This window comes from Oncorhynchus masou, chromosome 1 (assembly GCF_036934945.1).
Source record: "Oncorhynchus masou masou isolate Uvic2021 chromosome 1, UVic_Omas_1.1, whole genome shotgun sequence".
NCBI lineage: Eukaryota > Metazoa > Chordata > Actinopteri > Salmoniformes > Salmonidae > Oncorhynchus > Oncorhynchus masou.
This window is the reverse complement of record NC_088212.1, coordinates 58,828,935-58,856,521: the sequence shown is the minus strand read 5'-3', so window position 1 is coordinate 58,856,521 and position 27,587 is coordinate 58,828,935. Positions and strand designations below refer to the sequence as shown.

At 42.8% G+C, this 27,587-nt stretch overlaps 2 protein-coding genes across 5 annotated transcripts; both read left to right on the top strand.

Moving 5' to 3' along the window:
* Positions 1-811: 811 nt before the first annotated feature.
* Positions 812-7,461, top strand: LOC135547262 (receptor-interacting serine/threonine-protein kinase 2-like). Of its 4 annotated transcripts, none has more exons than XM_064976076.1 (11): positions 812-1,183; positions 1,751-1,904; positions 2,950-3,099; positions 3,365-3,507; positions 3,654-3,703; positions 3,853-4,005; positions 4,438-4,523; positions 4,736-4,804; positions 4,901-5,042; positions 5,196-5,372; positions 6,000-7,461. In XM_064976076.1, the coding sequence occupies exons 1-11, from the start codon at positions 1,038-1,040 to the stop codon at positions 6,311-6,313; spliced, it is 1,584 nt and encodes a 527-aa protein (XP_064832148.1). In that variant the 5' UTR covers positions 812-1,037; the 3' UTR covers positions 6,314-7,461. The 4 variants fall into 4 exon arrangements, with proteins under 4 accessions (XP_064832148.1, XP_064832157.1, XP_064832166.1 ...); XM_064976085.1 differs by having other exon boundaries at positions 817-1,183; positions 3,856-4,005; XM_064976094.1 differs by having other exon boundaries at positions 820-1,183; positions 6,003-7,461.
* Positions 7,462-8,153: 692 nt separating this feature from the next.
* LOC135547248 (Y+L amino acid transporter 2) lies at positions 8,154-27,208 on the top strand. Its single transcript, XM_064976052.1, has 10 exons — positions 8,154-8,244; positions 21,067-21,642; positions 22,225-22,350; positions 22,465-22,609; positions 23,032-23,155; positions 23,604-23,707; positions 24,857-24,953; positions 25,228-25,377; positions 25,553-25,736; positions 25,932-27,208. The coding sequence occupies exons 2-10, from the start codon at positions 21,141-21,143 to the stop codon at positions 25,997-25,999; spliced, it is 1,500 nt and encodes a 499-aa protein (XP_064832124.1). The 5' UTR covers positions 8,154-8,244; positions 21,067-21,140; the 3' UTR covers positions 26,000-27,208.
* The last annotated feature ends 379 nt before the right edge of the window (positions 27,209-27,587 follow it).

Genomic DNA, 27,587 nt, shown 5'->3' with positions numbered 1-27,587 from the left:
GGGAAAGGAACTGTGATTGGGTAAGAAACAGGAGGAGGTGTGTCTTCTGATTGATGATTGATTGAGGAGTGATGATTTTCACCTGTAAGGGGAGGAGAGAAAAGAACACAGGATACATGTGTAACCGTAACATAAACTTTGAAATCAATGGGTTTTGTTTGGTGTACATTTTAAAGAAACATCTCAGCGTAATTCCATGGAATAATTGCCTTAAGGATACTTTGTTCCCAAAACTACTTAATTCTTGACTGACATATGCAAAAGTGAAAGGACTGAAAAGGATTTCCTCATGCCTCCTGTAGAGTGCTGTTAGGGGTCAGAGTTGGGAAATTCCCAGTTTACTTCACACATTATCAGCGGAATGAGTTGTTCAGGAGTCAGTACCCACTAGGGACAGAGGTCAGTTTAACGTCTAGTTTTGATTTACATTTAGTTGAGTTGTCAACTAAAATGAATTCAGAGTGAAATCAACAGAAATATTCACTATGTCATTGCATTTAGGTTAAAAGTTGGGTGAAAATGACGAAATGCCCTTATATTGATGACCTTTTGGAAATCTAATTAGTTTTCCACGTTGATTAAACATTGCCATGTAGATTTTGGGGGGTTGAAATCACGTAGAAACAACGTTGATTCACCCAGTTTTTGCCCAGTGGGTAGTTGAGTTGTTCAAACCTATTTATAGCCTAGCTGTAGATCTATCTGGTGTGATGTATTCTATTCCCCCTCTTACTCTCTCTCAAGTTGAAGTTATGCCGCCGCCTTTATCCGTTGTTACACCATCGACAGTAAAAAAAAAAAAAGACTTCATCCCTCATTTTATATTTCCTATGTAGCTAGCCAGGGGATTTCCGTGAACAAAGCAGCCAATCGTGTAGATGTAAACACACTGTCATTATAGCACACGCGGCTGGTCGCTGTTCAATTTGTCAGTGCAATGAAAGACAAATACATTGGTGTCATGGCAGAGCAACAAGCAAGATAAAATAAAACGAAGTTGTATTATTATTGAGTCGACTGGTTTCTGTTCCTATCAGATGGCGGTGGAAACTGTTCGTGAAGAGGACGTGCTAAATGTGATCTTGTGCCGAACCAGCGCAGGCGGGTGTCTTCGGGGTACTTACCGGAGAACAGAGCTACAGGTATCAATCAAGCTCCTGTCGTCTCGCACTGCAAGTCGAAGGTAAAATTGGCATATCTCAAATGCAATGACAAAGTCTCTCTCTCTCTCTCTCTCTCTCTCTCTCTCTCTCAAGTCAAGTCAAATGGCTTTATTGGGATGGGAAACATGTTTACATTGCCAAAGTACGTGGAATAGATAATAAACAATCAGAAATTAACAGTAACCATTACACTCACAAGTTTCAAAATAATAGAGACATTTATTTTAAAAGTGTTATTACTAGCCATTTGCTTATGCTTCACTGGTTGCTCTTTTCTTGTGGCATCAGGTTACACATATTGCTGCTGTGATGGCACACTGGTATTAAACATAATAGATATGGGAGTTTATCAAAATGTGCTTTGTTTTCAAAATCTTTGTGGGCCTGTGTAATCTGAGGGAAATATGTATCTCTAATATGGTCATACATTTGGCAACAGGTTAGGAAGTGCATCTCAGTATCCACCTCATTTTGTGGGCAGTGGGCACATAGGCAGGCTAGAGCGGCCTCTCTCTCTGATGCGTGTGTTTTCAGGGTTTGTGTGTTTTTATATGTGTTTACTGCATATGTGTGTATATTCTAAACAGGGAGTGGACTGAGTGGATGGGAGACGTGGCTGTGGTCAGAAAAGTCAATTCAGAGAGGGTTTTGGTTCCTCTGGGTGTGTACAAGGCCTGGTGTCTGATGGGCCTGCTGTATGACTGGATGCCCGAGGGCTCTCTACACTCTCTACTATACCAGGTCAGTATAATATATGAGCACTAAGTCTAACTAAAATATGAATATGCATGTACAGCCTCAATTTGTCAGGGCATGGACTCTACAAGGTGTCTGAAAACGTTACACAGGGAATGCTGGCCAATGTTGACTTCAATGCTTCCCACAGTTGTGTCAAGTTGGCTGGATGTCCTTTTGGGTGGTGGACCATTCTTGATAAACACGGGAAACTGTTGAGCAGGAAAAACCCAGCAGCGTCACAGTTCTTGACAAACTGGTTCGCCTGGCACCTACTACCAAACCCCGTTCAAAGGCACTTAAATATTTTGTCTTGGCCATTCACCCTCTGAATGGCACACATACACAATCCATCTCAATTGTCTAAAGGCTTAAAAATCCTTCTTTCACCTGTCTCCTCCCCTTCATCTACACTGATTTAAGTGGATTTAACAATTGACATCAATAAGGGATCATAGCTTTCACCTGGATTCACCTGATCAGTCTATGTCATAGAGAGAGCAGGTGTTCTTAAAGTTGTGTACACGCAGCGTATATCAACAAACTGCTGGTCAGAGCAAGCTAGACACATATAAAGTTAATCAAATAATGCCCTTCTTTTGATTGCTTTATTTACAAGTCCAGTGTCTTCGTGGAGAACAGTGCTGTCCTTTCACCCACATACTGTGTCTGGAAAGCCCCTGGCTGCTGCAAAAATAGATCTCTCTGTCATCAGCACTATCACTGCCTTATTTACACAAAGAGCTTTTCCTGGTTCAGGAGAAAGTGCCCTGGCTGGAACATAACTTCAGACAGTAGACGTGTGACTTCATTCCACTGTGCATGACTTAGACTGTCTGTGGTTAAACTGTGTTTACATACAGTAAGTTGTGTCGTGACCATGTTGAATTCTTTAGCATTTTCAGTTCACAATTTTCAACTTTGTGTTGTCGTGCTTTTTTCCCCCCACAAGTCATTCTCAGTTCCCATTTATTTCTGATCCATTTTACTGAAGTGAATCGAGTTCATGCTGAATCTGTTGAATGATTGTAACTCTTGTTATCCCTGCCAGACCCAGCTGTATCCAGGTCTACCTATGAGTTTCAGGCTTGGCATCCTATTAGATGTGGCAGAGGGGTTGTGCCACCTCCACTGCATACCACTCCCCCACCAGGCCCTGAAACCCACCAATGTTCTCCTGGACCAGCAGTACCGGGCCAAGGTAGAGAACAGTGACTGATAACTGACCCAGTCCTGCACGACAGAAACAAAAACCTTCTCTCTGAGTAGTGAAACTAATGTGAGAAAGAACTCCATTTGATTGATAGTATATGATCCATGGGATATGGTTTATTGTGAACAGTTACAGGTATAAGCTTTACAGTGTACATGTGTGGGTTTGAGTCTGTGTTAGAGCAGGTGTTTTTGTCGGTTTGTGCGTGGATGCTTATGTTCATGTGTGTGGGTCTTCATGTTCCTACTTCCAGTTGAGTGACTGGGGCCTGCCCAGGGAGTGGAGGGTTGGCTCCTCTCTCTCTGCTGGAGAAGGGCCTTGCTTCAGGGACTTGGTGTACCTGTCTCCTGAGGCCCTGACAGGGACCACACCCTCTGTGGAGGCAGACATGTACAGGTGAGGTCACCTTTCACGATCCTGCCACTTCAAACAGTCATATTCACCAATTAATTTTACCAGGTGGGGAAGGAGGGGTTTACCACTTCTACAGATGCCTTCACTAATGAACATGCAGCTACCCAATTAACATCTTCTCTCTTTAGCTTTGGTGTGCTGCTGTGGGAGACTTTGAACAGGAGACAACCGTGTGGAGGTGTGTTTCTATTTATTTCCATCTGTTTTTTAGAACAGCTCTTGTTTCTATCAGCGGAGACTAGGCCATACCTGGCCGTGTATCATACAGTCTCAATATTGTATTACGTTTAGAATTTGTAACACATCATGTCATTGTCTATACCCAAGCAGATTTGCTCCAGCTGCTTTCAGGTGAGGATGGGGTTGGTTCAGGCCTGGAGGGTGAGCTGCTACCCAAGAATGTACCTCACTGCCATACACTCTCCCGGCTGATGACCAGCTGCTGGAGCACTAACCCACGCAGCCGTCCAACAGCAGAGGGTAAGTCTGTCAGTGAGGGTGAATCAGAGTATAGATATACAATGGTGAAGAGAGCAGCTGTGCCTGGACTTTGATCTCTCCCTACAAGACCCCCGTCCTTGACTGGTTACTTACCTGCCTGTTAAGGACAGGTGACAGGCATATCCACTTGCAGCACCCACTTCCTCTCTGTTCCATATGCCGAGACTGAGAGATACAATCCCATACCCTACTTCTGCCACTTAGTCAATGAGACTCTTTGAATCTTCTCATCTAAATTGTGTGTACCTGTTTATTTTCTGATGCTAGTCCCTATCCATGTATTTCATTGCTTATGACTGTCATGTGGGTGTTAAAAAAATGTGAACTTTTGGTGCCTTATGGCCAATGTGATGTTTACTTGGCAGGACATCTTTCTCATGTCCTCTTCTTTCTCTTGCTCTCTGTCCACAGACTGTGCACTAGAATTGAGGAGCGCCATAGCAACCTTTGATCCTGATGCAATGACAAGGGCTACCCTCAGTGTGAGGGAAAGCAAGGTACAGATCATCCTCATTTAATAAGTTCTATTACACTCCGATTTTCTCCATGTCTACAACCCTGATTTGCTCTCAGGTTTTATTTTTGACTGAGGGAATCAGGATATGTTTCATGTGCTTTTAATCTGTCAACAGTTACTACTGAAAACAGTAAATAGACCCGTCACTAATCATGAGCGAACATGTGTATGTGATGTCTGTCCCTTTACCAGGAGAGGGCGCTACATGACTCTAAAATCCATCCTGTGAAGGATATTCCCATTGAGATAAACAACCTAGAGGTGAGCTTGGTTCACATTTTTTGTGATATTCTGATTGTACTTAATGCTTGTGATGTCTATTACATTGAAAACAATATTTACATATCTCATAACTAGGCCTGCGCTGGTCCCGGAGACACTAAATGTGTGGGCAACAAGACACTGCCCTTTCCACAGACTTCCTGCCCTAGTGAAACACTCCCTAGTCCCCCTACAGCCATATATACAGGGGAAGCATCCCAGAGGAGGCACTGTCAGGGTAAGAACTTAAAACTGATCGATAATGAGAGCAGTTTGTGAATGTGCTCAGTTTGTTGTTAGCGAAACCATCGTCTTATTTATCTTCTTTATTAAGTAATGATTCATTTATACCTTATCGCGGACAGTCTAACAGCAACGTGTCTCTCCCCAGACTGTGTGACTGGCTGTGTGGTGTCTTCCACCAGTCCCAGCAGTGGCCTGGGTCCTGAGCATCCCAGAGGGACAGGATGTGTCGCCCAGAGACAGAGCCCACCACCCCCACTCTCCTCCAGCCCCTCTAAAGCCCTCAGACAGAGCCCTCTCAACCAGCCCACTGCCAGCTCCCATGGTAGGAAATGTGTTTAAGTTTAGACCTCCCACCTATTACCCCGTTTTGTCTGCAAACTTATGTACAGTCGCAGACTGTAGCTATCTAGAATAGACTTATCTTTTTCTCGCATGTTTCTTAAATGTTGCTGAAAAAGGTGAAGACAAAGTAATGCCATATGAAAATGAGTAGACGTTACAAACAGTGCCTCCCTCTGTGTGTTTGTATGTGCACAGTAAGCAGTTTTGGGGATTGCTGGTTTCCTGCATGGCCATCCTTTCACAGTCTTATCTTTATCCAATGCGTTTCCTCCCTTGAGGATCTTTGTTTCTCTCTATAAGTTGTCTGTTGTCCCAGTAAATGCTCGGAGTCCAAATATATATATATATTTTTAAAGCAATACATGGCTACTAGACATTTATGATGGTAATTAACGTGTTGAATAAGAGGGTAACTTGTCTAATAGGGCTATAAATTTAAATCTTCAGTGAAATAATCTCCTGTATGTATTACTGTCTTTCATATCAGATAGCTACTGATATTTCTCAAGGTCCCCTCTACATGATTTGTGTTTTATAAGTGTGTGTGTGAGAGATGATATCCTAGTGTTTGTATCATCCCTGAAACTTCACCCTCCCTTCTTGTCAGCAGCTGCACGGTGTGTGTCTCCGACTCCGATGGCGGTGAGCTGTTGTCGTATCCTGCGCGAGAGGCGTGAGGGCATCATTCGAGGCATGACGGAGGGACGACTCAACAACCTACTGGATGTTCTCATCTCACGGCGGGCCCTTCCCCTGGAGGCCTATGAGGTCATCTCTGCCTCTCTGACACTGACCGCTCGCACACGTTCCCTACTGGACACCTGTACCTGTTTAGGGGAACATGCAGCTTCCCTGGTAGCTACCACCCTTGGTATGATGTCCATTGCCACCAATCGTGGCCCTTCACAGATGTCTCACTGAAGGTGGATGGATGGTTATTAGAATGGTGGTTGTGTAGTGAAAGGCCCCTAACCAAATGTATCAAATGTCAATTGAGACTGGAGCCTTGGAGTGAAGAGCTGAGGAACCCTAACCAAATCGAATCTATACTCACTCAAGTCTAATACAGACCACGGTCAGTCAGAGTGAATATACATTGGAGAACCTGAGATTCCTAATTTTATCAGAACAGCTGCAATGACTCATCTATATCCATAGAGATTCATGTTGGGGACACACCTGTCCATGCCTTTGATAACTCTTGAGTATTCAATCAGAGTGGTGCTACCTCTGAAGTTGATGTTAAATAAATGTTTGATTAGAGGAAGCTTCTGTGACAGTCAAATGATAGAAACAATAGTGTTGGAGAGAAACCAATGAAATTGAATAGCTGTGTGGATGATTCATCTGCTTTGATCATGTTTATGACCCATCACTAGCGATAATGAGTGATGACTACTGAGCTAACACACAGAAAACAGTTTGTTCAATATTAGATGCTACGTTTTCTATGGTGTGTCATGACTTTTGACCCTCTGCTCTGTGGGTTATTATGTGGTGCCACAATGTAGCTCGTCTTTTGACAGCCTGTTTGTAAAGTACATATTGTACAAAACTATATGTTCAACATAGTTTGGATTGTCCTGTTCAGCAGTGTCTGACTTGGTATCTTGTAACAAGATTATTATTGGTTGGTTTATCAGATAAAATAACTGAACTTAAGTCTCATTTTATGCCTTTTTTGCAGGTTGTTTGTGTTTGTATATCTGTTCAATCCTTGAACCTATAGGTCATTGTCACATTCCCCTCAGGGTACCCTTTGATTGTGTTGCCCGTCTCGCGCAACACGCCTTTTAACAGTACATGTCTGGTCTTCACACAGTACCAATTGTCACACATTGTAAGTACAGTCTAAAGACGTTTATGTACTAAAAGGGTAAAATGGGGTCTTGTCAAATGAGGCCCAGTGAAGTTTTGGCCATAGTGTACATATTTTTGTTGTTGTTGGTCTGTTCAACATCATGCAGAGAACAGAAGACAGTAATTTCCTCAAAGCACTGTCTGTATGTGAATAGCCTAATGATCTGAATATTTTGAGTTGTATAATAAAGCAAATTAATCTCTAACAACATTCGATCAAGACTCCTCCTTGACACTCAAGCAGGTCTTTTCTTGTTGGTTTTGGATTTCATGCACTCAGAAACAAAGGAAGATGTTTAATAGAGGCTGTAATTTCCACCCAGTGGTGTAAAGTAGGTCTACTTGTAGAATTGTTGCCTATTACTGTTGCGCTCAAATATATTGCCCACTGGGCACACACACACACTTGTTGTATCAATGATGTTTCCACACAATTTCAATGAAATTACGTTGAACCAATGTAGAATATACGACTGTCGTCTGTGCCCAGTGGGTGTTTTCTCATTTCAAAACTGGTTGAATGGCTATTTTCACCCTGACGGCACCTGCAAACTACCACCGGCGAGATAAATCACACAGTAAATGAGAATCAGTTCACTTCCCTCCAACCAAATGAATTTCATTTGAAATCTTAATAATTTATTCTAGGTCATTTGTTTTTCTTAATTTTTGTTTCTTGGTCCGGTGCAGTTGTAAATCAAACAAATACTCTGTGAACACAAAGTCTGTGTGTGTGTATGTATATATATATATATATATATATATATATATATGTGTGTGTGTATATTTTAAAACTTATTTTTGAAGAAAATAAATAGACAAGTGTTCTAGTACACTGTATTTGACAGCGACTGTATCCATTCACGTGATCATTTATTGCCGCCGTCACGTGACTATGATCATTTAGTCTGCTGTGTGTTCAGTGAGGATGCCGCAACCACACACACATCTTGGCAGGTCGTCTAGCGCGATAACCAGAAAACAATAAAAAGGTAAGACAAATAGCCGATACGAATGTAGCTGTTACTAATTTCACTAGTCCGCGTAAATGCCTGATTCACAGCCTACCTGCAATGTAGGACAAAGGGGGTTGTTATTTCCTGGCAAGAAGATGGAAAAGATAACTGGCCCTTTGCGTTTCCATAAGGTTTTACTGGACATTACAGTAAACATATCGATATTGATTTTGGTCTGCTTCTAAAACAATATCATTAAGGGTACAAATTAAAATCCACTATTTCCCTGTAGGGGAAACCGGGGTTGGTTGTCACAGTGTTTACTCAAAATCCAGGGCTGGCTATGTAATAATTTCAAGATAAAAATGTGGTAGATCAAGCCATGTGGTAACGAACATCTAATTGGCATGGGGGTGTCACAATCTGACAACCATCCCCAGGGTAACAATGTACCCAGTAAGCTAAATTACGTTGAAAAGACACCTAGAATACTTATTTTCCGGATGTTGACAAGCCTGTTTCACAAGTTTGGACAGCACAGTCCAGTTAAATTAATTGAATTCAGTAAAGTGCACTACAGTAGAGAGAGTACCGTACAGTTGAGTTTAATTTTAGTAAAGTAACAGTACGTTAGTTTCCAACCGGTGTGCCGCTGTTCACCGATGTGGCTTGAGGAACTCTCAGGTGTGCCGCAGACTTTTGCGGAATGCACAGGTCATTTTGACTTGAGCGCCTAAGTGCTGGTCCGATAATACGTTCAAAGGAACATGGCTACGTCTGTATCCAGTGCGCTCAGGCTGTTGTTTAATTTGTATAATTTTACTTTGTCTGTGAAAACCATAAGCACAGGCAAATCTGATTTGGGTTTAGCCAGAGTAATTTATTTCTTAATATATGGCTCTGGGCTATCTGTAGCTATTCCAAGCGCCTGCCAAACAAACAAACTAAGCATGGCCTTGTCATTTGTTGCCCAAACCGATTTTACCTGAGCTACATTTTCTTCTTTCTGGCATGACACTCTTAAAGGGGTATACACAAATTGACCATCATGAGTAAGGAACTATCAAAACTAGGAAAATATTTCAAATAAACCCTATGTAATCAATTTACATTAAAATTGTCACAGAAAATGGATCGCATTATGGATCAGATGAGATGGAGGTAATTACCACAAAATTAATTAGGAACATTTTTAGATGTGCTGCATAATTTTACATCCAATCAAGGTGTGCCACAGTTCAAAATAACATCTGCTAACCATGTGTATGTGACAATAACAGTTTGATTTGATATATGGATCTGTGCCATTCACTTTAAACTGGACTGTTTATAGCATGAGTGGTTGCCAGTAGATGCGCTTGTTTTGATAACAAAGCGAGAGCTTTGTAGCCACCTGTGCACGTTTGTTCATATTCTTTGCTAGTTAGTGAGGTATTATCCCAGTTATAGCTAATTTCTAGTCAATAATGGGTGAGTGGTTGCTTCCTAGAAGAGCACAAAATGTGTACATTTCTAGCCATCTTTGAAAAGCGAGTCAGGTGAAGAGCTTTTTTTATGTCTTAAAGGGGCAGTGTTGTATTTTTGAGACTGTCTTGAATAAGCGAAGTATCCAATAGGCAGAGGGTAGTATAATATGTCTGTTTCTCTCTAATAATGATAATAATGCATTTTATTTTATCAAACACATTTTCAGTCATCTCATTGTCTGAAGGACAAGGGGATAAACAGGTTAATGATAAGCCTTCCATGAGACCTTATTAAAGGTCTCATGGAATGTAGGCCTACATTGAACACCACACATTTGCTGCCACTGTAGACTGAATGACAGAACAGCTATTTCCATGTTAGTGTTATGGGATGCCTTTTTCTCCATTTGTTTTTGATGGTAGGCCTATATTAGGATCAAATAGCCACAACAACCTTCTTCGCCACTGTTGAAACTAACTTAAAGCGGGTTCAGTGTTCACAGTAAATGCGTGCCGGAAGTTGCACAGAATTTTCACAACGTTCAAGTTTGCGCTCAGCAGACCGGAAATGTGCTCAGTGCCGGGGAAAAAATTGAGGGAACATTGGTGAGATGCTTCATTTATGTTTACAAAGTCTGTCCATTAGAGATTAAGGTCAGCCTCAGCCCAGAATTATACTTTTACTGAAAAGAAAGGCTGATAATATAGTAGATCCATAGTCATTACTTTCATTTGTGTATAGACCTTATGAGTATGGTGGTAAGGCTGGGCAAAAAATATATATATATATATATATTGCCCAGCCTTACCACCATACTCACAAGTAATCTACACAAAGGAAAGTAATGACTATGGATCTACTATATGATCAGCCTTTCTTTTCAGTAAAAGTATAATTCTGGGCTGAGGCTGACCTTAATCTCAATATATACAGTGGGGCAAAAAAGTATTTAGTCAGCCACCAATTGTGCAAGTTTTCCCACTTAAAAAGATGAGAGGCCTATAATTTTCATCATAGGTACACTTCAACTATGACAGACAAAATGAGAAAAAAAATCCAGAAAATCACATTGTAGGATTTTTAATTTATTTATTAGCAAATTATGGTGGACAATAAGTATTTGGTCACCTACAAACAAGCAAGATTTCTGGCTCTCACAGACCTGTAACTTCTTCTTTAAGAGGCTCCTCTGTCCTCCACTCGTTACCTGTATTAATGGCACCTGTTTGAAGTTATCATCAGTATAAAAGACACCTGTCCAAAACCTCAGTCACACTCCAAACTCTACTATGGCCAAGACCAAAGAGCTGTCAAGGGACACCAGAAACAGAATTGTAGACCTGCACCAGGCTGGGAAGACTGAATCTGCAATAGGTAAGCAGCTTGGTTTGAAGAAATCAACTGTGGGAGCAAATATTAGGAAATCGAAGACATACAAGACCACTGATAATCTCCCTCGATCTGGGGCTCCACGCAAGATCTCACCCTGTGGGGTCAAAATGATCACAAGAACGGTGAGCAAAAATCCCAGAACCACACGGGGGGACCTAGTGAATGACCTGCAGAGAGCTGGGACCAAAGTAACAAAGCCTACTATCAGTAACACACTACGCCGCCAGGGACTCAAATCCTGCAGTGCCAGACATGTCCCCCTGCTTAAGCCAGTACATGTCCAGGCCTGTCTGAAGTTTGCTAGAGAGCATTTGGATGATCCAGAAGAAGATTGGGAGAATGTCATATATAACTTTTTGGTAAAAACTCAACTCGTCGTGTTTGGAGGACAAAGAATGCTGAGTTGCATCCAAAGAACGCCATACCTACTGTGAAGCATGGGGGTGGAAACATCATGCTTTGGGGCTGATTTTCTGCAAAGGGACCAGGACAACTGATCTGTGTAAAGGAAAGAATGAATAGGCAATGTGTTGTTTTTTTCTCATTTGTCTGTCATAGTTGAAGTGTACCTATGATGAAAATTACAGGCCTCTCTCATCTTAAGTGGGAGAACTTGCACAATTGGTGGCTGACTAAATACTTTTTTGCCCCACTGTATGTGTGTATGTGTGTATGTGTGTGTGTGTGTATGTGTATGTGTATGTGTATGTGTATGTGTATGTGTATGTGTATGTGTATGTGTATTTGTATTTGAGGTACAGTGGTATTGATCTGCATACCGGTACAAGCATTTTTTTTTTTTTTGCAATACTGTCTATAAAGGTATTTTTGATACAGTGCTAAATAAATTAAAAGTTGGACAAATTGGACTAGTTCACTGTCAACTTTGTTTTATACTCAACCAAACTAGGACAATCAGAATGGATAAATCCCAATTAAACCACTTAGAATTAATTGGTTGTCATGCACTATTCATGAAACATATATTTTTTGCTTTTAATATTCAGAAACATCAAATACCGTCAAAGATAAGAAAAATATTGTGCTTTGATATTTTGGCTATATCGCTAAGCCCTATATCAGGGTGAATAAATGAAACCTCTGATATCCAGGCATTGACTCGCAACACTAACTCAGTCCTTTTTGCAAAAACAAGAGCAAAACAATAGCCATCAGATCCTGTAGCAGTAACAGTACAGAAGCCATTCAAAGTGCAAAGCACTGAGGATCTGCTGGCCCTGTGCCATAAGAACATGACTCACAGACCGGACATACCCGCTCAGCAACACAGGACTTAATGTCTTATTCAGTCTTATTCATGGCCACTGTCAAATCAAATTGAATTTGTCACATATTTGTCACATGCGCCAAATACAACAAATGTAGACTTTACTGTGAAATGCTTACTTACTATCCCTTTCCCAACAATGCAGTTAAAAAGTATGAAAATTAACAAATGGATAAAAAGAAAAGTAATACAATAAAGTAACAATAGCGAGGCTATATACAAGGAGTACTGGTACTGAGTCAGTGTACTGGGGTAGTTGGGGTGATTGATTTAAAGTACTATGTACAGGGTGAAAAGCAGAGAGCCCGGGTAGCCATTCAATTCACCTCTTCAGCAGTCTTATGGCTTTGGGGTAGAAGCTGTTCAGGAGCCTTTTAGTCCCAGGCTTGGCACTCAGGTACCTCTTCCTGTGCGGTAGCAGAGAGAACAGACTGACTTCAACCATTTTTAAGGTCTTCATCTTACACCGCCTGGTATAGAAGTCTTGGATGGCAGGGAGCCTGGCCCCAGTGATGTACTGGGGTGTACACACTACCCTCTGTAGCAGCTTGCGGTCGGATGCCGAGCATTTGCCATACCAAGCGGTGATGCAGCCAGTGAAGATGCTCTCAATGGTGCAGCTGTAGAACTTTCTGAGGATTTAAGGGCCCATGCAAAGTTTTTTTCAGCCTCCTGTGGGGGAAGATATGTTGTGCCCACGTCATGACTGTGTTGGTGTGTTTGGACCATGATAGATCCTTAATGATGTGGACACCAGGGAACTTGAAGCTCTCGACCATCTACACTACAGCCCCGTCGATGTGATTAGGGGCATGCTCTGTTTTCTGTCGTCCACGATCAACTCCTTTGTCTCCTTTGTCTGACTTTTGAGGGAGAGGTTGTTCTGGCACCACACGGCCAGGTATCTTGACTTCCTCCATTTAGGCAGTCTCATCGTCATCAGTGATCAGGACGACCACCGTTGTGTCTGGGCTGACAGGGCTGTACTGCTGTGGCATGGTGTTTCCAGGGTGATACACCATCCCATAGTGCTGGGCGATATGGCCAAAATACAATACTTTTGTGTGTCTGTGGACACGCCTTTTAAGTTAGTGGATTCTGCGATTTCAGCCACACCTGTTGCTGACAGCTGTATAAAATCGAGCACACAGTCATGCAATCTCCATAGCCCAACATTGACAGTAGTGGTATTACTGAAGACCTCAGTGACATTCAACGTGGCACCGTCATAGGATGCCACCTTACCAACAAGTCAGTTCGTCAAATTTCTGCCCTGCTAGAGCTGCCCCCGTACAACTGTAAGTACTGTTATTGTGAAGTGGAAGCATCTAGGAGCAACAACGGCTCAGCCATGTAGTGGTAAGCCAAACAAGCTCACAGAACGGGACCACTGAGTGCTGAAGTGCGTAGCGTGTAAAAATCGTCTGTCCTCGGTTGCAACATTCACTACCGACTTCCAACATCAGCACAAGAACTGTTTGTCGGGAGCTTCATGAAATGGGTTTCCATGGCCAAGCAGCCTAAGATCACCATGCGCAATGCCAAGCATCAGCTAGAGTAATGTAAAGCTTGCCGCCATTGGACTCTGGAGCAGTGGAAACGCGTTCTCTGGAGTGATGAATCACGCTTCACCATCTGGCAGTCTGACAGATGAATTTGGGTTTGGCGGATGCCAGGAGAACACTATCTGCCCGACTGCATCGTGCCAACATTAGTCTTTTGGAGGAGGAATAATGGTCTGCGGCTGTTTTTCATGCTTCTGGCTAGGCCCCTTAGTTGCAGTGAAGGGAAATGTTAACGCTACAGCATACAATTAAATTTCTAGACGATTCTTTGCTTCCAACTTTGTGGCAACAGTCTCAAGAAGGCCCTTTCCTGTTTCAACATGACAATGCCCCCATGCACAAAGCGAAGTGCATACAGAAATGGTTTGAAAGAACTTGACTGGCCTGCACAGAGCCCAACCCCATTGAACATATTGAAATAGAATGCTGACTGCGAGCCAGGCCTTATCGGCCAACATCAGTGCCCAACTTCACTTATGCTCTTGTGGCTGAATGGGTGCAAGTCACCGCAGCAATGTTCCAACATCTAGTGGAAAGCCTTCTCAGAAGAGTGGAGGCTGTTATAGCAGCAAAGGGGGACCAACTCTATATTGATGCCCATGATTTTGGAATGAGATGTTTGACACGAGCAGGTATCCACATACTTTTGGTCATGTAATGTCCACAATATTTTACTTTTGACGGTATTTCATTTTTCTGAATAATTAAAGTTCTAAATATGTTTCAAGAGTACTGCATGACCCAAGGATGTAATTTTATTCAAAGTGGTGTAAATGTTTTTCTCCATTCTGATTTGTTTTATACTCAACCAACTGTATATATACTGTATACACCTCATCGGTGTGAGAATCTGTACATTATTTCATGAGGAGAAACAAAAGCAGAGCCCCTTCCAGACAGGGCAGTTCAGAAACACAACCCCTGTTTTGTTCCGGGTTCAAATAGCCACCTGTGGGATGTGGATATTGACACCTCTTTTTCTCTCACAGTCCGCATGTATAGTGCATATCTTAGTGGAATGACAGTCAATGTTCCCTCAATTTTTTTCAGGACAGGAAATTTCAGCTCTGCTGAGCGCAAACTTGAATGTTGTGAAAATTCAGTGCAACTTCTGGCGCGTGTGAACACTGAGTCTGTACCCGCTTTAAGTTAGTTTTAAGTGACCAAGTAGGCTACTGTGGCTATTTGATCCTAATGTAGGCCTACCAGAGTGGCCTACCATCAAAAACAATGGAGAAAAATGCATCCCATAACACTTTAACATGGAAATAGCCGTTCTGTCATTGTCTACAGTAGCAAATGGATGGTGTTCAATATAGGCCTACGCTCCATGAATATAATGCAGGGCTTGACATTAACATGTTTATCCACTTGTCCTTCAGACAACTACAGTAGGTGACTGAATGTTCTTGTTTTCATTGCAAGAAACCACTTTACAAAATAAATTGCATTACTGTTCCCATTACAGAGAATCATACAAATTATGGTTCCTTTATTATTTTCCCCTAACCCTACCACCCCTCTCCTAATTGGAGTAAACTAGTAGCCTTTTGTCTTGAATAAGTTAAGTAGCCAGTCTCAATACATCACTGCCCCTTTTAAGACATTCAAAAAAAAGCTCTTTACCTGACTAACTTTTCAACGAAAGCTAGCAATGCACACATTTTTGTGCTCTTGAAGGAAGCAACCACTACCCCATTGTTGACTAGAAATTAGTTAATTGCCCAGTTATAGCTAAAGAACTAGCAAAGCATATGAACAAATGTGCATAGGTGGCTACATAATCTCAAAACAAGTTCATCTATTCTCAGCCGCTCATGCTGTAAACAGGTATTTCAAAGTGAACGGCACAGATCCATAAATGGCTATTTGCATATAGGCCTACTACAGCTCTGATTGGTTATGGTGAGAGTACTGAGTCATGCCTTTCATTGCAATAGATTCCTACTCTGATGCGCTCTACCTACATGAAATATTTTGCACAGTTAGATTTGCATACTAAGTCTTGCATAGTTCATTTTTGTTTCGGTATGTTACATTGAAAGTGGCTAATTGGTTGACTTGAGCAATTCCCATAGTTGAGCGATTGGTTAACACCGTCAACATATCTCGTGCTGATATTTCTTTGTCGTGGCAGTCGGAGGGGAGCTGCGTGCCCGCGCAGTTTAGAGGGAATATTGCAGACCGTCCCATGCAAATATGGCAACTCTATTCCTGGAAGAGCGAACTTTTCATGGCGCTGTATTTGAAGGTTTCTTAAAAAGTAGGGCAGGAATTTCTTAGGACATGTTCTTAGTTAAACAAAGGCGCTCACTTTCAGCACATGGAGCTGCATGGGGCTCCCACCCTTACACTCACGTCACCTTTCTGAGCAATTCATACATTTAATTTCTCTCAAAGAAGTCTGTTTACCTCTCACCTGTCTTCATCAAAATTATATGGTCAAAAGTAATTATGCTTAATTTAAAAATACATTTAAAAAAACAACTTTTTATTTACCTAGGCAAGGCAGTTAAGAACAAATTCTTATTTTCAATGACGGCCTGTTGAGGGGCAGAACAACAGATTTGTACCTTGTCAGCTCGGGGATTTTAACCTGCAACCTTTTGGTTACTGTTAGGGGTTGCGTCAATTGAATCTGGTATCAGGATAAATATGACACTGAGTTACCGATTTGTAAACTATGTACTTTTTTATTAGCTAAGCAATAAGTGGTAAATGGAATTTTTGTATATATGGGTCCGTTGTAACACCACGCAGGGTAGAACAGAGAACTGACTTGTACCTGACAAAGTTATTATAATATACTCTGACAGAAGTAGTTCCTGCTTCCGAGCCGGCCTGTCAGAGTAGACTGGGCGTGGTTTAAACTCAATCAGCCGATCGTTGATTGTTGGCCCACGAGCTGGTCCCAGCACCCTAGGCGCTTCAGCGGTCAGGCATTGTAGCTGTGTAGAATATCTATGCGCTCATACTCTCGATACAGTTATCACACACCTGGCTCCTGTTATCTAACAAAAGAGTGTTTGTTCTCTACACTACGTTCTGTATGCGTCTCCCGCAACTCATTATAACTGCCTACACCCAAGGTTAGCCATTTTCCACTAATGTTACTTCTAACTCACACAGACACTCTCATGATAGGCCAAGCATATTTTCAACCCTCACGTTACTTAATGAACAATCTCTTGACAAGCAGATGGTATAATCGTAAAATAAGTCATGCCTAGTTATTGACAGAGTGCAGTTATATCAGAGATATTTGTCCTCATTGACGCAAACAGTTAAGCACATTTATTTTGACGTATTTCACACATTCATCACATGGAATGTACAGCTCTGCCCCAGCACTGACTGCACTGTAGAGGGCATTAAGAGCCAGGATGTGATGTTATCATACATACCATGACTGCATTTCAAACTACTCAAAGTAGACCGCCTTCGGCCCTAAACACACTGTTCTATGCCCTTGGGGGAATTCTCGCGGTCGTGTTTTTTGTCAGTTTTTAACGTAAGCCCCTCGGCCCTAGTTTTTAACGGAGTTTACAAGTGTACAATTATGTTCACTTCGAGGGCATGAAATGCCCCATAATTCAATTTGAGGCCTAAGGGAATAGGGTGTGTCTTTTTAAGTGTTTCGGTATGTAGCCCATGACAGTGGGCCCACTGGCATAGCGCAGTTTCTCAGGTTAGAGTTTGCGTCAGCCACTCAAAGTAAAGACTACCGATCGCTCACCATGGATCTGACGTTGTGACGTCTACGCTGCTGCCTATCAGTTTGTGGTGCTAGGGCTTGAAGTAGCCTATAGTTTTGCTTTAATGGGTACATGTTTATTTTATTTAATTGGTCGTCATTTTCTAATGTTAAGCCTAACGTTTGTTTCACGTAGTTACAGGCCTACGGTATCGCAATGCTGCTATTTAGAATGCAGGCTGGCCGCAATAATGTTTTTAATTGTTATGTAATTAAAGTGGGAAATTCAAACATTACAGATTCAGAGATGGATGGAAGGGGTTGATGGGATTAAAAAATAACGATTATGAAATACCTTGTGTCCGTAAAATGTATATAAACAGCAAAACAAGTATTTAAACTCAGCAAAAATAGAGACTGCATTTATTTTCAGCAAACTTAACATGTGTAAATATTTGTATGAACATAAGATTCACCAACTGAGACATAAACTGAACAAGTTCCACAGACAAAGGGACACATTAACAAAGGGACACATTAATCAAAAGTAACAGTCAGTATCTGGTGTGGCCACCAGCTACATTAAGTACTGCAGTGTATCTCATCCTCATGGATTGCACCAGATTTGCCAGTTCCTGCTGTGAGGTGTTACCCCACTCTTCCACCAAGGCACCTGCAAGTTCCTGGACATTTCTTGAGGGAATGGCCCTAGCCCTCACCCTCCAATCCAACAGGTCCCTGACGTGCTCAATGGGATTGAGATCTGGGCTCTTCGCTGGCCATGGCAGAACACTGACATTCCTGTCTTGCAGGAAATCACGTACAGAACGAGCAGTATGACTGGTGGCATTGTCATGCTGGAGGGTCATGTCAGGATGAGCCTGCAGGAAGGGTACCACATGAGGGAGGAGGATGTCTTCCTTGTAACGCACAGCGTTGATTGCCTGCAATGACAACAAGCTCAGTCTGATGATGCTGTGACACACTGCCCCAGACCATGACGGACCCTCCACCTCCAAATCGATCCCTCTCCAGAGTACAGGCTTCGGTGTATGATAAACATGAATCCGACCATCACCCCTGGTGAGACAACCGCGACTCGTCAGTGAAGAGCACTTTTTGTCTGTCCTGTCTGGTCCAGCAACAGTGGGTTTGGCCCATAGGTGACGATGTTGCCAGTGATGTCTGGTGAGGACCTGCCTTACAACATGCCTACAAGCCCTCAGTCCAGCCTCTCTCAGCCTATTGCGGACAGTCTGAGCACTGCTGGAGGGATTGTGCGTTCCTGGTGTAACTCTGGTAGTTGTTGTTGCCATCCTGTAGCTGAGCCGCAGGTGTGATGTTCGGCTGTACCGATCCTGGCAGGTGTTGTTACACGTGGTCTGCCTCCCTGTAGCGCTGTCTTAGGTGTCTCACAGTACGGACATTGCAATGTATTGCCCTGGCCACAGCTGCAGTCCTCATGCCTCCTTGCAGCATGCACATTCACGCAGATGAGCAGGGACCCTGGGCATCTTTCTTTTGATGTTTTTCAGAGTCAGTAGAAGGCCTCTTTATAGTGTCCTAAGTTTTCATAACTGTGACCTTCATTGTCTACCGTCTGTAAACTGTTAGTGTCTTAACGACTGTTCCACAGGTGCATGTTAATTAATTGTTTATGGTTCATTGAACACGCATGGGAAACAGTGTTTAAACCCTTTTACAATGAAGATCTGTGAAGTTATTTGGATTTTTATGAATTATCTTTGACAGACAGTGTCCTGAAAAAGGAACTTTTCTTTTTTTTAAAGATCTTGTGGAGAGCCCTGACATTATTATCTTTCTGACTCACCTACTACCCATGTAGATTGGACAACAAAAACGCATCACTTTAGGGTTGGCAGATGTCTGGAGTGACCCATCGTCCCATCCTCCTGTCTAAATATTGTGGAGATTCAATCGTGTCTTTTTTTTTTCTCTCTTGGGGGTGCACACGGAGGTGTCAATTCACCGGCAGGAAGAGCAAAATATGTAAAGGACACATTGCTAGGCCTAAACGGTGTTAAACCTAGTTATTTAAAAAAAAATCTAGTCTAGGCTGCATTTATTTTAAAATTGGTTGGACCATGTACAATTGTCCATAAAAATACTCATATCAGCATAGCTGTGGGAAGTAGGGGTGTGAGGGTCCCCCCACAAAATGAGTGAACTAGACCTTTATTACTCTTGTAAATACTTAGCCCAGAGTATTTTTTTTTTTTTATACAAGTCCGTCATCCTGCTGAGTTTGCCACTGGGTGAACATGCTGGTGTTCCTCGCCAGAAACCTTTTATGGGGCCTAAGACACCGCAGTACCTCCAGGCTCTGATCAGGCCCTACACCCAAACAAGGGCACTGCGTTCATCCACCTCTGGCCTGCTCGCCTCCCTACCACTGAGGAAGTACAGTTCCCGCTCAGCCCAGTCAAAACTGTTCGCTGCTCTGGCCCCCCAATGGTGGAACAAACTCCCTCACGATGCCAGGACAGCGGAGTCAATCACCACCTTCTGGAGACACCTGAAAACCCACCTCTTCAAGGAATACCTAGGATAGGATAAAGTAATCCTTCTCACCCCCCCCCTTAAATGATTTAGATGCACTATTGTAAAGTGGCTGTTCCACTGGATGTCAGAAGGTGAATTCACCAATTTGTAAGTCGCTCTGGATAAGAGCGTCTGCTAAATGACTTAAATGTAAAATGTAAATGTAAGACATGATTTAAAAAAACAACTCGACCTCAATGGTTCCTCATTGTACTTTTTTAAATTTCATTTTTTTTTTCATTCAAATCCAGATTCATCTTAATCGAAAGACATAGGCTGGAATATTCTGTCAAACCTTGAATGATTTATTTGCTGGTTTTCTTTGCACTAATTTAGGTTATTTTTGTACTTATTGTGTTTAGGCTACTTTATTTATTCTCTAATTTGTATGCCTATATGACAGGATTTTTACAGTTTGACATGCAAAATAGGCCTATTTGTTTTTTGTTGCCTAAATCAATGTTCATTCAAGTGTTAAAGATTGTCATAGGCTAAATAATGTATCCGTTGACTTTTATATAAAATGCACAGTTCAAATAGACTAAACCTGTTGTTTTGTGACATCGCAATGTCGTCAACATCGACGATGGCTGTCAAACATTGCCATAGACAATGCAATTGGGTCATTGTCAAAATTATTTCTTAAAAAAAATTAAAAAAAAGTAATACAATTTAGACATAGGTGTGAGATGATGGGCGCATTGGCCCACAGAGCTGTGGGTGTGTTCGCTATACCAGGGAGTGGGTCTAGAGAGTAGATGGAATACATTTGGATTAGACCACTCCACGCTCTAATGCCTCTGAAGCAGGCAGAGCTACGCCAGTTTTCCTTCTTTCTCTCTCTCTTTCAAATCTCAAATTCTCCATCTTCCCCTTTCTTGTCTCTTAAGGCAGGTGGCACCCAATCAGAGGGGACCCTCTTCCCAGAAGTAGCCAGCCAGCCAGGCCCCCAGACAGTCCCAGCATGGAGAACCGGGACGAGTCCAGGAAGTTGAACGAGAGCTCCTCGCACCCCGACGACACCGACACCGTGGCCCCCGAGCAGGCTAAAGAAAGCATGCAGATGAAGAAGGAGATCTCCCTGCTCAACGGAGTCAGCCTCATCGTAGGCAACATGATTGGCTCGGGCATCTTCGTGTCTCCCAAGGGCGTGCTCATCTACAGCGCCTCCTACGGCCTGTCGCTGGTCATCTGGGCCGTCGGTGGAATATTCTCAGTGGTCGGCGCTCTGTGTTACGCAGAGCTGGGCACCACCATCACCAAGTCCGGGGCCAGCTATGCCTATATCCTGGAATCCTTTGGTCCATTCATTGCCTTTATTCGCCTGTGGACATCACTGCTCATCATTGAGCCCACCAGTCAGGCGGTCATCGCCATAACGTTTGCTAACTACCTGGTGCAGCCGCTCTTCCCCACGTGTGAGCCACCCTACTCAGCTTCGCGCCTCATCGCAGCCGCCTGCATATGTGAGTAAACCCTTATGACACGCTTAGGCACTCTCTGCTTCACTTTATCCTTCTCTCACGAATGGTAAACGAGGGATCAAAGGACACTCTGAAAATGCAAATAGGACATTAGCAGACCGTTTAATTCCAGTTGACTAACTTAGAACACTCTCAAATTGCTCTTAGTAGGACTTGCTCTTCAGGTTTTCCAGTACCTTCCTACCTCATACCCATTTCAGTAACGCTACGTGACTTCAACAGGCGGAATTAGTACATACTGTTCCTGCGTTACAGTGTACATTAACTGATTCACTGCTACACTAACTGTTTTCATGCATGCATGTGCACTCACTGCGCTGTGCATCTGTACAGTCAGCAGCCCAACAGAACAGGGCAGGGCAGAACTACTCTTGAGTTAAGAAGCTTCGAGTCCTCTCCATGTGACCTGTGAATTGTAACATGTAACTAATTGAATGAGTGCTCTGTGATTTGAAAGACTCTCACAGCACAGTAAAAATATTTGGTCTTTGATCTATAACAGTCCTCTGCTAAGTACTAGTCTTCTGATGATGTGTGAACACTCCTGTCTTTGGTTGGCCCTAGGTTTGCTGACATTCATCAACTCGGCCTACGTGAAGTGGGGCACCAGGGTGCAGGATGTCTTCACTTACGCCAAAGTTCTTGCCCTCATCGTCATCATCATCACAGGCGTAGTGAAACTATGCCAAGGTCCGTGACACTGTAACACTGCTGCCAACACATTACGGTTGATTAATTTTCGTATCTGGTTTTTATCCCATTGCACGAGAGGTTGTATAGTAATTATTGTCTGCCTCCTGTCAGGATACACTGTGAACTTTGAGGCGTCATTCCAGGGCTCTTCCACAGACCCAGGAGACATTGCCTTGGCCCTGTACTCTGCCCTGTTCTCCTACTCGGGCTGGGACACACTCAACTTTGTTACCGAGGAGATCAAGGACCCAGAGAGGTACTCATGACGTCCTGACAACACGTACCAAACATACCGCTTGATTTCCGCCTCTATAGTCCGTCAATTAACTAGACACTCCAACAACGACTCCAACAGAGGGGTCGGCTGAAGCACAAACTGCTCCGCTCCCATGCTAGAACGGGAACTGGGTTCCATTACTAATTGGAGGAACAACAAGGATGTGTGAATGCAGTGGTAGATAATGGAGTTCCATAGTGATTGCTGGCAGCTGGGTGTTATTCCAAAGTAGAACCTACCGTATGGACGTTCACACATTAACGCCATTGACATGTAACCTTACCACCATGTTGCACTGTTTTGTTTAAGCAAGTTAACTCCGGCTAGAGTATATGACAAAGCAAAGAGAGACGTATACTGTGTGAATGATCATGTTTGACCTCTTTACCCTGGTCCCATAGAAACCTGCCCCTGTCTATTGCCATCTCCATGCCCATCGTCACGATCATATATATCATGACTAACGTGGCTTACTACGCCGTGCTGGACATGAGTGCCATCCTCGCCAGTGACGCTGTGGCTGTGGTGAGTTCAGAATTAAGAGCGCTCACTTTTATATCATGGAATGGGTTTTATTTAGTTTATTGGGCCAATGGGTTTCTGTTGAAGGGCAGATTACTTACTGCTCTGATTTCCGGGAATGTGCCGGCCCACGTGCCACGCGCTGAAGTAATTACCATGCGATTAATGCCCTGGCTTGTTTTTTGAAAATGTTTTATGTATACATTGAGTTGATTTTCTGTTCTTAGGCCTGTTTGTCTTTGTTTCTAAAAGCACCTGCTCACCCTCAGGCGACTGTGTCAAGGCTGGGCCGCCTGGCCCGTTGAGGCAGGATGTTTAATTGGAGTCCGACAGACTCCCGTTTTGGATATGGATCTTTCTTTGGCCATGTGTAAAAGTGACCCCCCCCGGAAAAGTGTGCGTTTTTTTTTAAATATCCTGTGTGAAATATGTTTTATCTTCTCCTCTGTAGACGTTTGCGGACCACACTCTGGGAGTGATGAGCTGGACCATCCCCATCGCTGTGGCTCTGTCCTGTTACGGAGGGCTAAACTCATCTATTATCGCCGCATCCAGGTAAATCCTGTGACACGCTCGCTCTCCCATACAATGCCCTAAGCTTTATGGTCTTGCTGTTCAGTCTAAGGCCTCGATTTCATGTTCCATCTGGTTATGTTGTACTCCGATGGTTTTTACAGTGACCTTCTATAATGAACACCAGCTGGAGTTGTTTTCTGGTAATGGCTATGGAGGTACACTAAAAGTATGTGGACACCTGCTCGTCGAACGTCTCGTTCCTAAATCATGGGCATTAATATGGAGTCGGTCCCCCATTTCCTGCCATAACAGTCTCCACTCTTCTGGGAAGACTTTCCACTAGATGTGGGAACATTGCTGCGGGGACTTACAGCCATTCAGCCTCAAGAACATTAGTGAGGTTGGGCACTGATGTTCGGCCTGCCACAGATTTACCATTATGTTGTCCAGATACTCTAGTGGCTGCTAGCGCTGAGTGATTAACCGAAATGTCAGCTATGTTTCAAACAACTATTTGACCGACATCTGTTCAATTATTTGAATTCCATTTTGTTCGTTTTTTTGTTGTTGTTTTTTTTCTTCCTGTGAGCTCAATGCACACATTGGCTGCAGTTTCACTAGTCATAATTGCCTGGACTGTGTGACGTAGCAGTGAGTTGTAGTTACCAGTAGGCCAATGTTCTGCATAGTTTGGCGCAGAAAACGTGATAGTTAACTACAATGACCACGGAGAGGGAGAGAAGAGACAGAGGCGCGATTGAAAGGGGTAGAGAGCAGTTGCATTATCAAAAGTGATTGATAGTTGGTATTTAGCAGTCATAAAAGTAAGCCCTTATTTACTTAAATCACAATTTTAATAGTTTTTCTTTGTCAGACTGCATAGGCAGCAGCTTGATTGAGATGACTTGGAATGAAATAAAGTCATCAAATAAAACAAATGAAATATTTTATTTAAGTAAAATAATGTGAATAACTGATTTTAATAATTGATAAGCAGTAATGGGCAGTCATTACCATTATGGGACTTGTATTAATTGTTTTATTCTGTGTTGTTCAACCCACATAATGCATAGTGCATTTAATGTTTAAAAAAAATCGATATCTTTTTAAAAATCTACACGAAACTGAACCGACCCCAAAAAAACCCACTAATCGCTCAGCACTAAGTGATACCTCCGCCGTTGGCAGGCTGTTCTTCGTGGGTGCTCGTGAAGGTCACCTCCCGGACGCCTTATCAATGATTCATGCGGAGAGGTATACTCCTGTCCCTGCTCTGCTCTTCAACGTAAGCACCCCCTTTCCTTACATCACTTACATCGCACACTTTAGAACAATTTCATCAACTGTTATGCTAAACAAACAAAGTAGAAACATCTCCACTGTCTACATCAACTCAAAGCTGCTGTCAGTGCTGACACCTGGTGGATGGACATGCCCAGTGCAGCTTTCTAACTATCTGGTGTGGATGATGCTGATGAGCCATGTCTCTCCCTGCTGGTGAGTCATTTGTCATGCCTCTGTTGACCAGTGTCTTTTTTGTTGTTGTTGTGTATCCACAGTGTGCCATGGCCTTGGTTTACCTGACTGTAGAGGATGTCTTCCAGCTGATCAACTACTACAGCTTCAGCTACTGGTTCTTTATGGGTCTGTCTATCGCCGGGCAGATCTACCTGCGCTGGAAGGAACCAGACAGACCCAGACCACTCAAAGTGAGAACTTGACTGTCTTACTTGTGAACTAATAGGTTCATACTTTATCAATTAATAGACTAAAGATGACATCTCTTGGAAGACACGTAGTTACATGTAAGGCAACAATTAATGTTATTTTCTCCTTCTTCCTTCCATGTCTGTGCTTGTCTCCCCTATGTGTTCCTGTGTGCAGTTGACCCTGTTGTACCCCATCATCTTCTGTTGTTGCACTGTGTTCCTCGTGGCAGTGCCACTGTACAGTGACACCGTCAACTCTCTCATTGGCATCACCATCGCCCTCTCCGGAGTGCCGGTCTACTTCCTGGGCATCCACCTGCCCGAGTCCAAACGCCCACCCTACATTACCAAGTTACTACGTGAGTTACCCTCTCTCGAAAAAAACCTTTTCCTCAGCCTGTTTCCAAATGAAGACTGATTGTTTATTTATATATATATATTCCTGTCTTGTATGATAGTTGAAAATGTCTCCATTGAAAGACGTGGAAACAACAGTATTTTCATTCTTAGTAATTGAATGATTGCGCTAACCCTCTTTCTTTCACTTGTGCCAGGTTCTTTCACACGCTTCACCCAGCTCACCTGTTTCTGTGTGCTCACCGAGATGGACATCAATGGGTAAACCTCACTCCCAACCATGACACAAGGTTCTCACCATGTTACCCACCACCCCCTGCAATTCACAACCAGACACATGGGACCAACTCATGGAAATGCACCACTTTTTTTTTTTTTTTTTTTTTTTTTTTTTGCAAAGACGTGGGAATATTTAATAATTTTACCAGAATGTCTCACTACTATGTTAGTCTGTAGTTTACAAGTTGGGACACTATACACACGTTTACACGCACAGACAGGTATAGAGAGGTGACAGTGTGGGACTCCAGTTGCTTTCCACTGTTGCCAACCTGATGCCTGATGGTTCATGTGAAGTTAAGCATTGGACAAGGACAGATCCAAGGAAAAGCCATTATCATCTGGCGAGTATTCTGGGACATCCCCTCTCCTTATGTCATTATCCTACTCAAAGTGTCACTTCTCCCCATCTCCTGACATAACATTGTCCCTTGCCTGGTGTATGGGGTGAGATCCACATCAGAGCATATAGAGTTGTTCTCTCCCTTCTCAGAGGCTGGAGATCTATGTAAGATGGCATTACATCTCGTATCTCGTGATGGAATGACCTAAAGAGGTTATTTTGATGTCAGAGGGTATAGGTATGCACTTTTTAATATGCTATGTCTGTCAAATACATATACACTGAGTGTACAAAACATTAGGAATACCTGCTCTTTCCATGAGACTGTCCAGGTGAACTCTATGATCCTTTATTGATGTCACCTGTTAAATCTACTTCAATCAGTGTAGATGATGGTTATGAAAGGTTAAATAAGGATTTTTTATTTATTTATTCTTGAGACATGGGTTGTGCATGTGTGCCATTCAGAGGGTGAACTGGCAAGACAAAATATTTAAATGTCCTTGAATGGGGTATGGTAGTAGCTGTCAGGCGCACCGGTTTGAGTGTCAACTGCAACTCTACTGGGTTTTTCACACTCAAGTTTTCCCGTATCAAGAATGGTCCAACACCAAAAGGCCATCCATCCAGCTTGAGACAACTGTGGGAAGCATTGGAGTCAACATGGGCCAGCATCCCTGTGGAATGCTTGACACCTTGTAGAGTTCAAGCCAGACAAATCAAGGCTGTTCTGAGGGCAAAAACTCTAATATTAACATTTGTTCCTAATGTTTTGTACACAGTGTGTCTGCATATCCGGAAGGGACATGCAAACAGACCGATTTTCATAAATATTAAAATGTATTTCTTAAAGGTGATGCTACGGTCTGTGTTCTTTTGGAGCTTTTGAGTTATGGATGATGGTTTATTAGGAGAAAGGGAACAAATGACTCAACGTCTGCTGCTACATGGTTGTTCAGTGGGGTTTTTTTTCCCAGCCTTCCTTGGTGTTACTTCAGTTATGAGATGCTCATTTTTCTGTGAACTGACTGACCTCAGTAAGGTTAATGTAGTATGCAAACTATTTATCGATAAACCCCGAATCCCACCCACAGACCTTCTGTACTACTTTTGAAAATGTGCAATAGCCAACTAAAATGTCATCTCAGCAATGGCAAAGACCATGGTGCCTGAGGCCATGTCCGCTTTACCAACAGTTAGGCCCATCAACTGATCCCATTAGGGCAGCAGC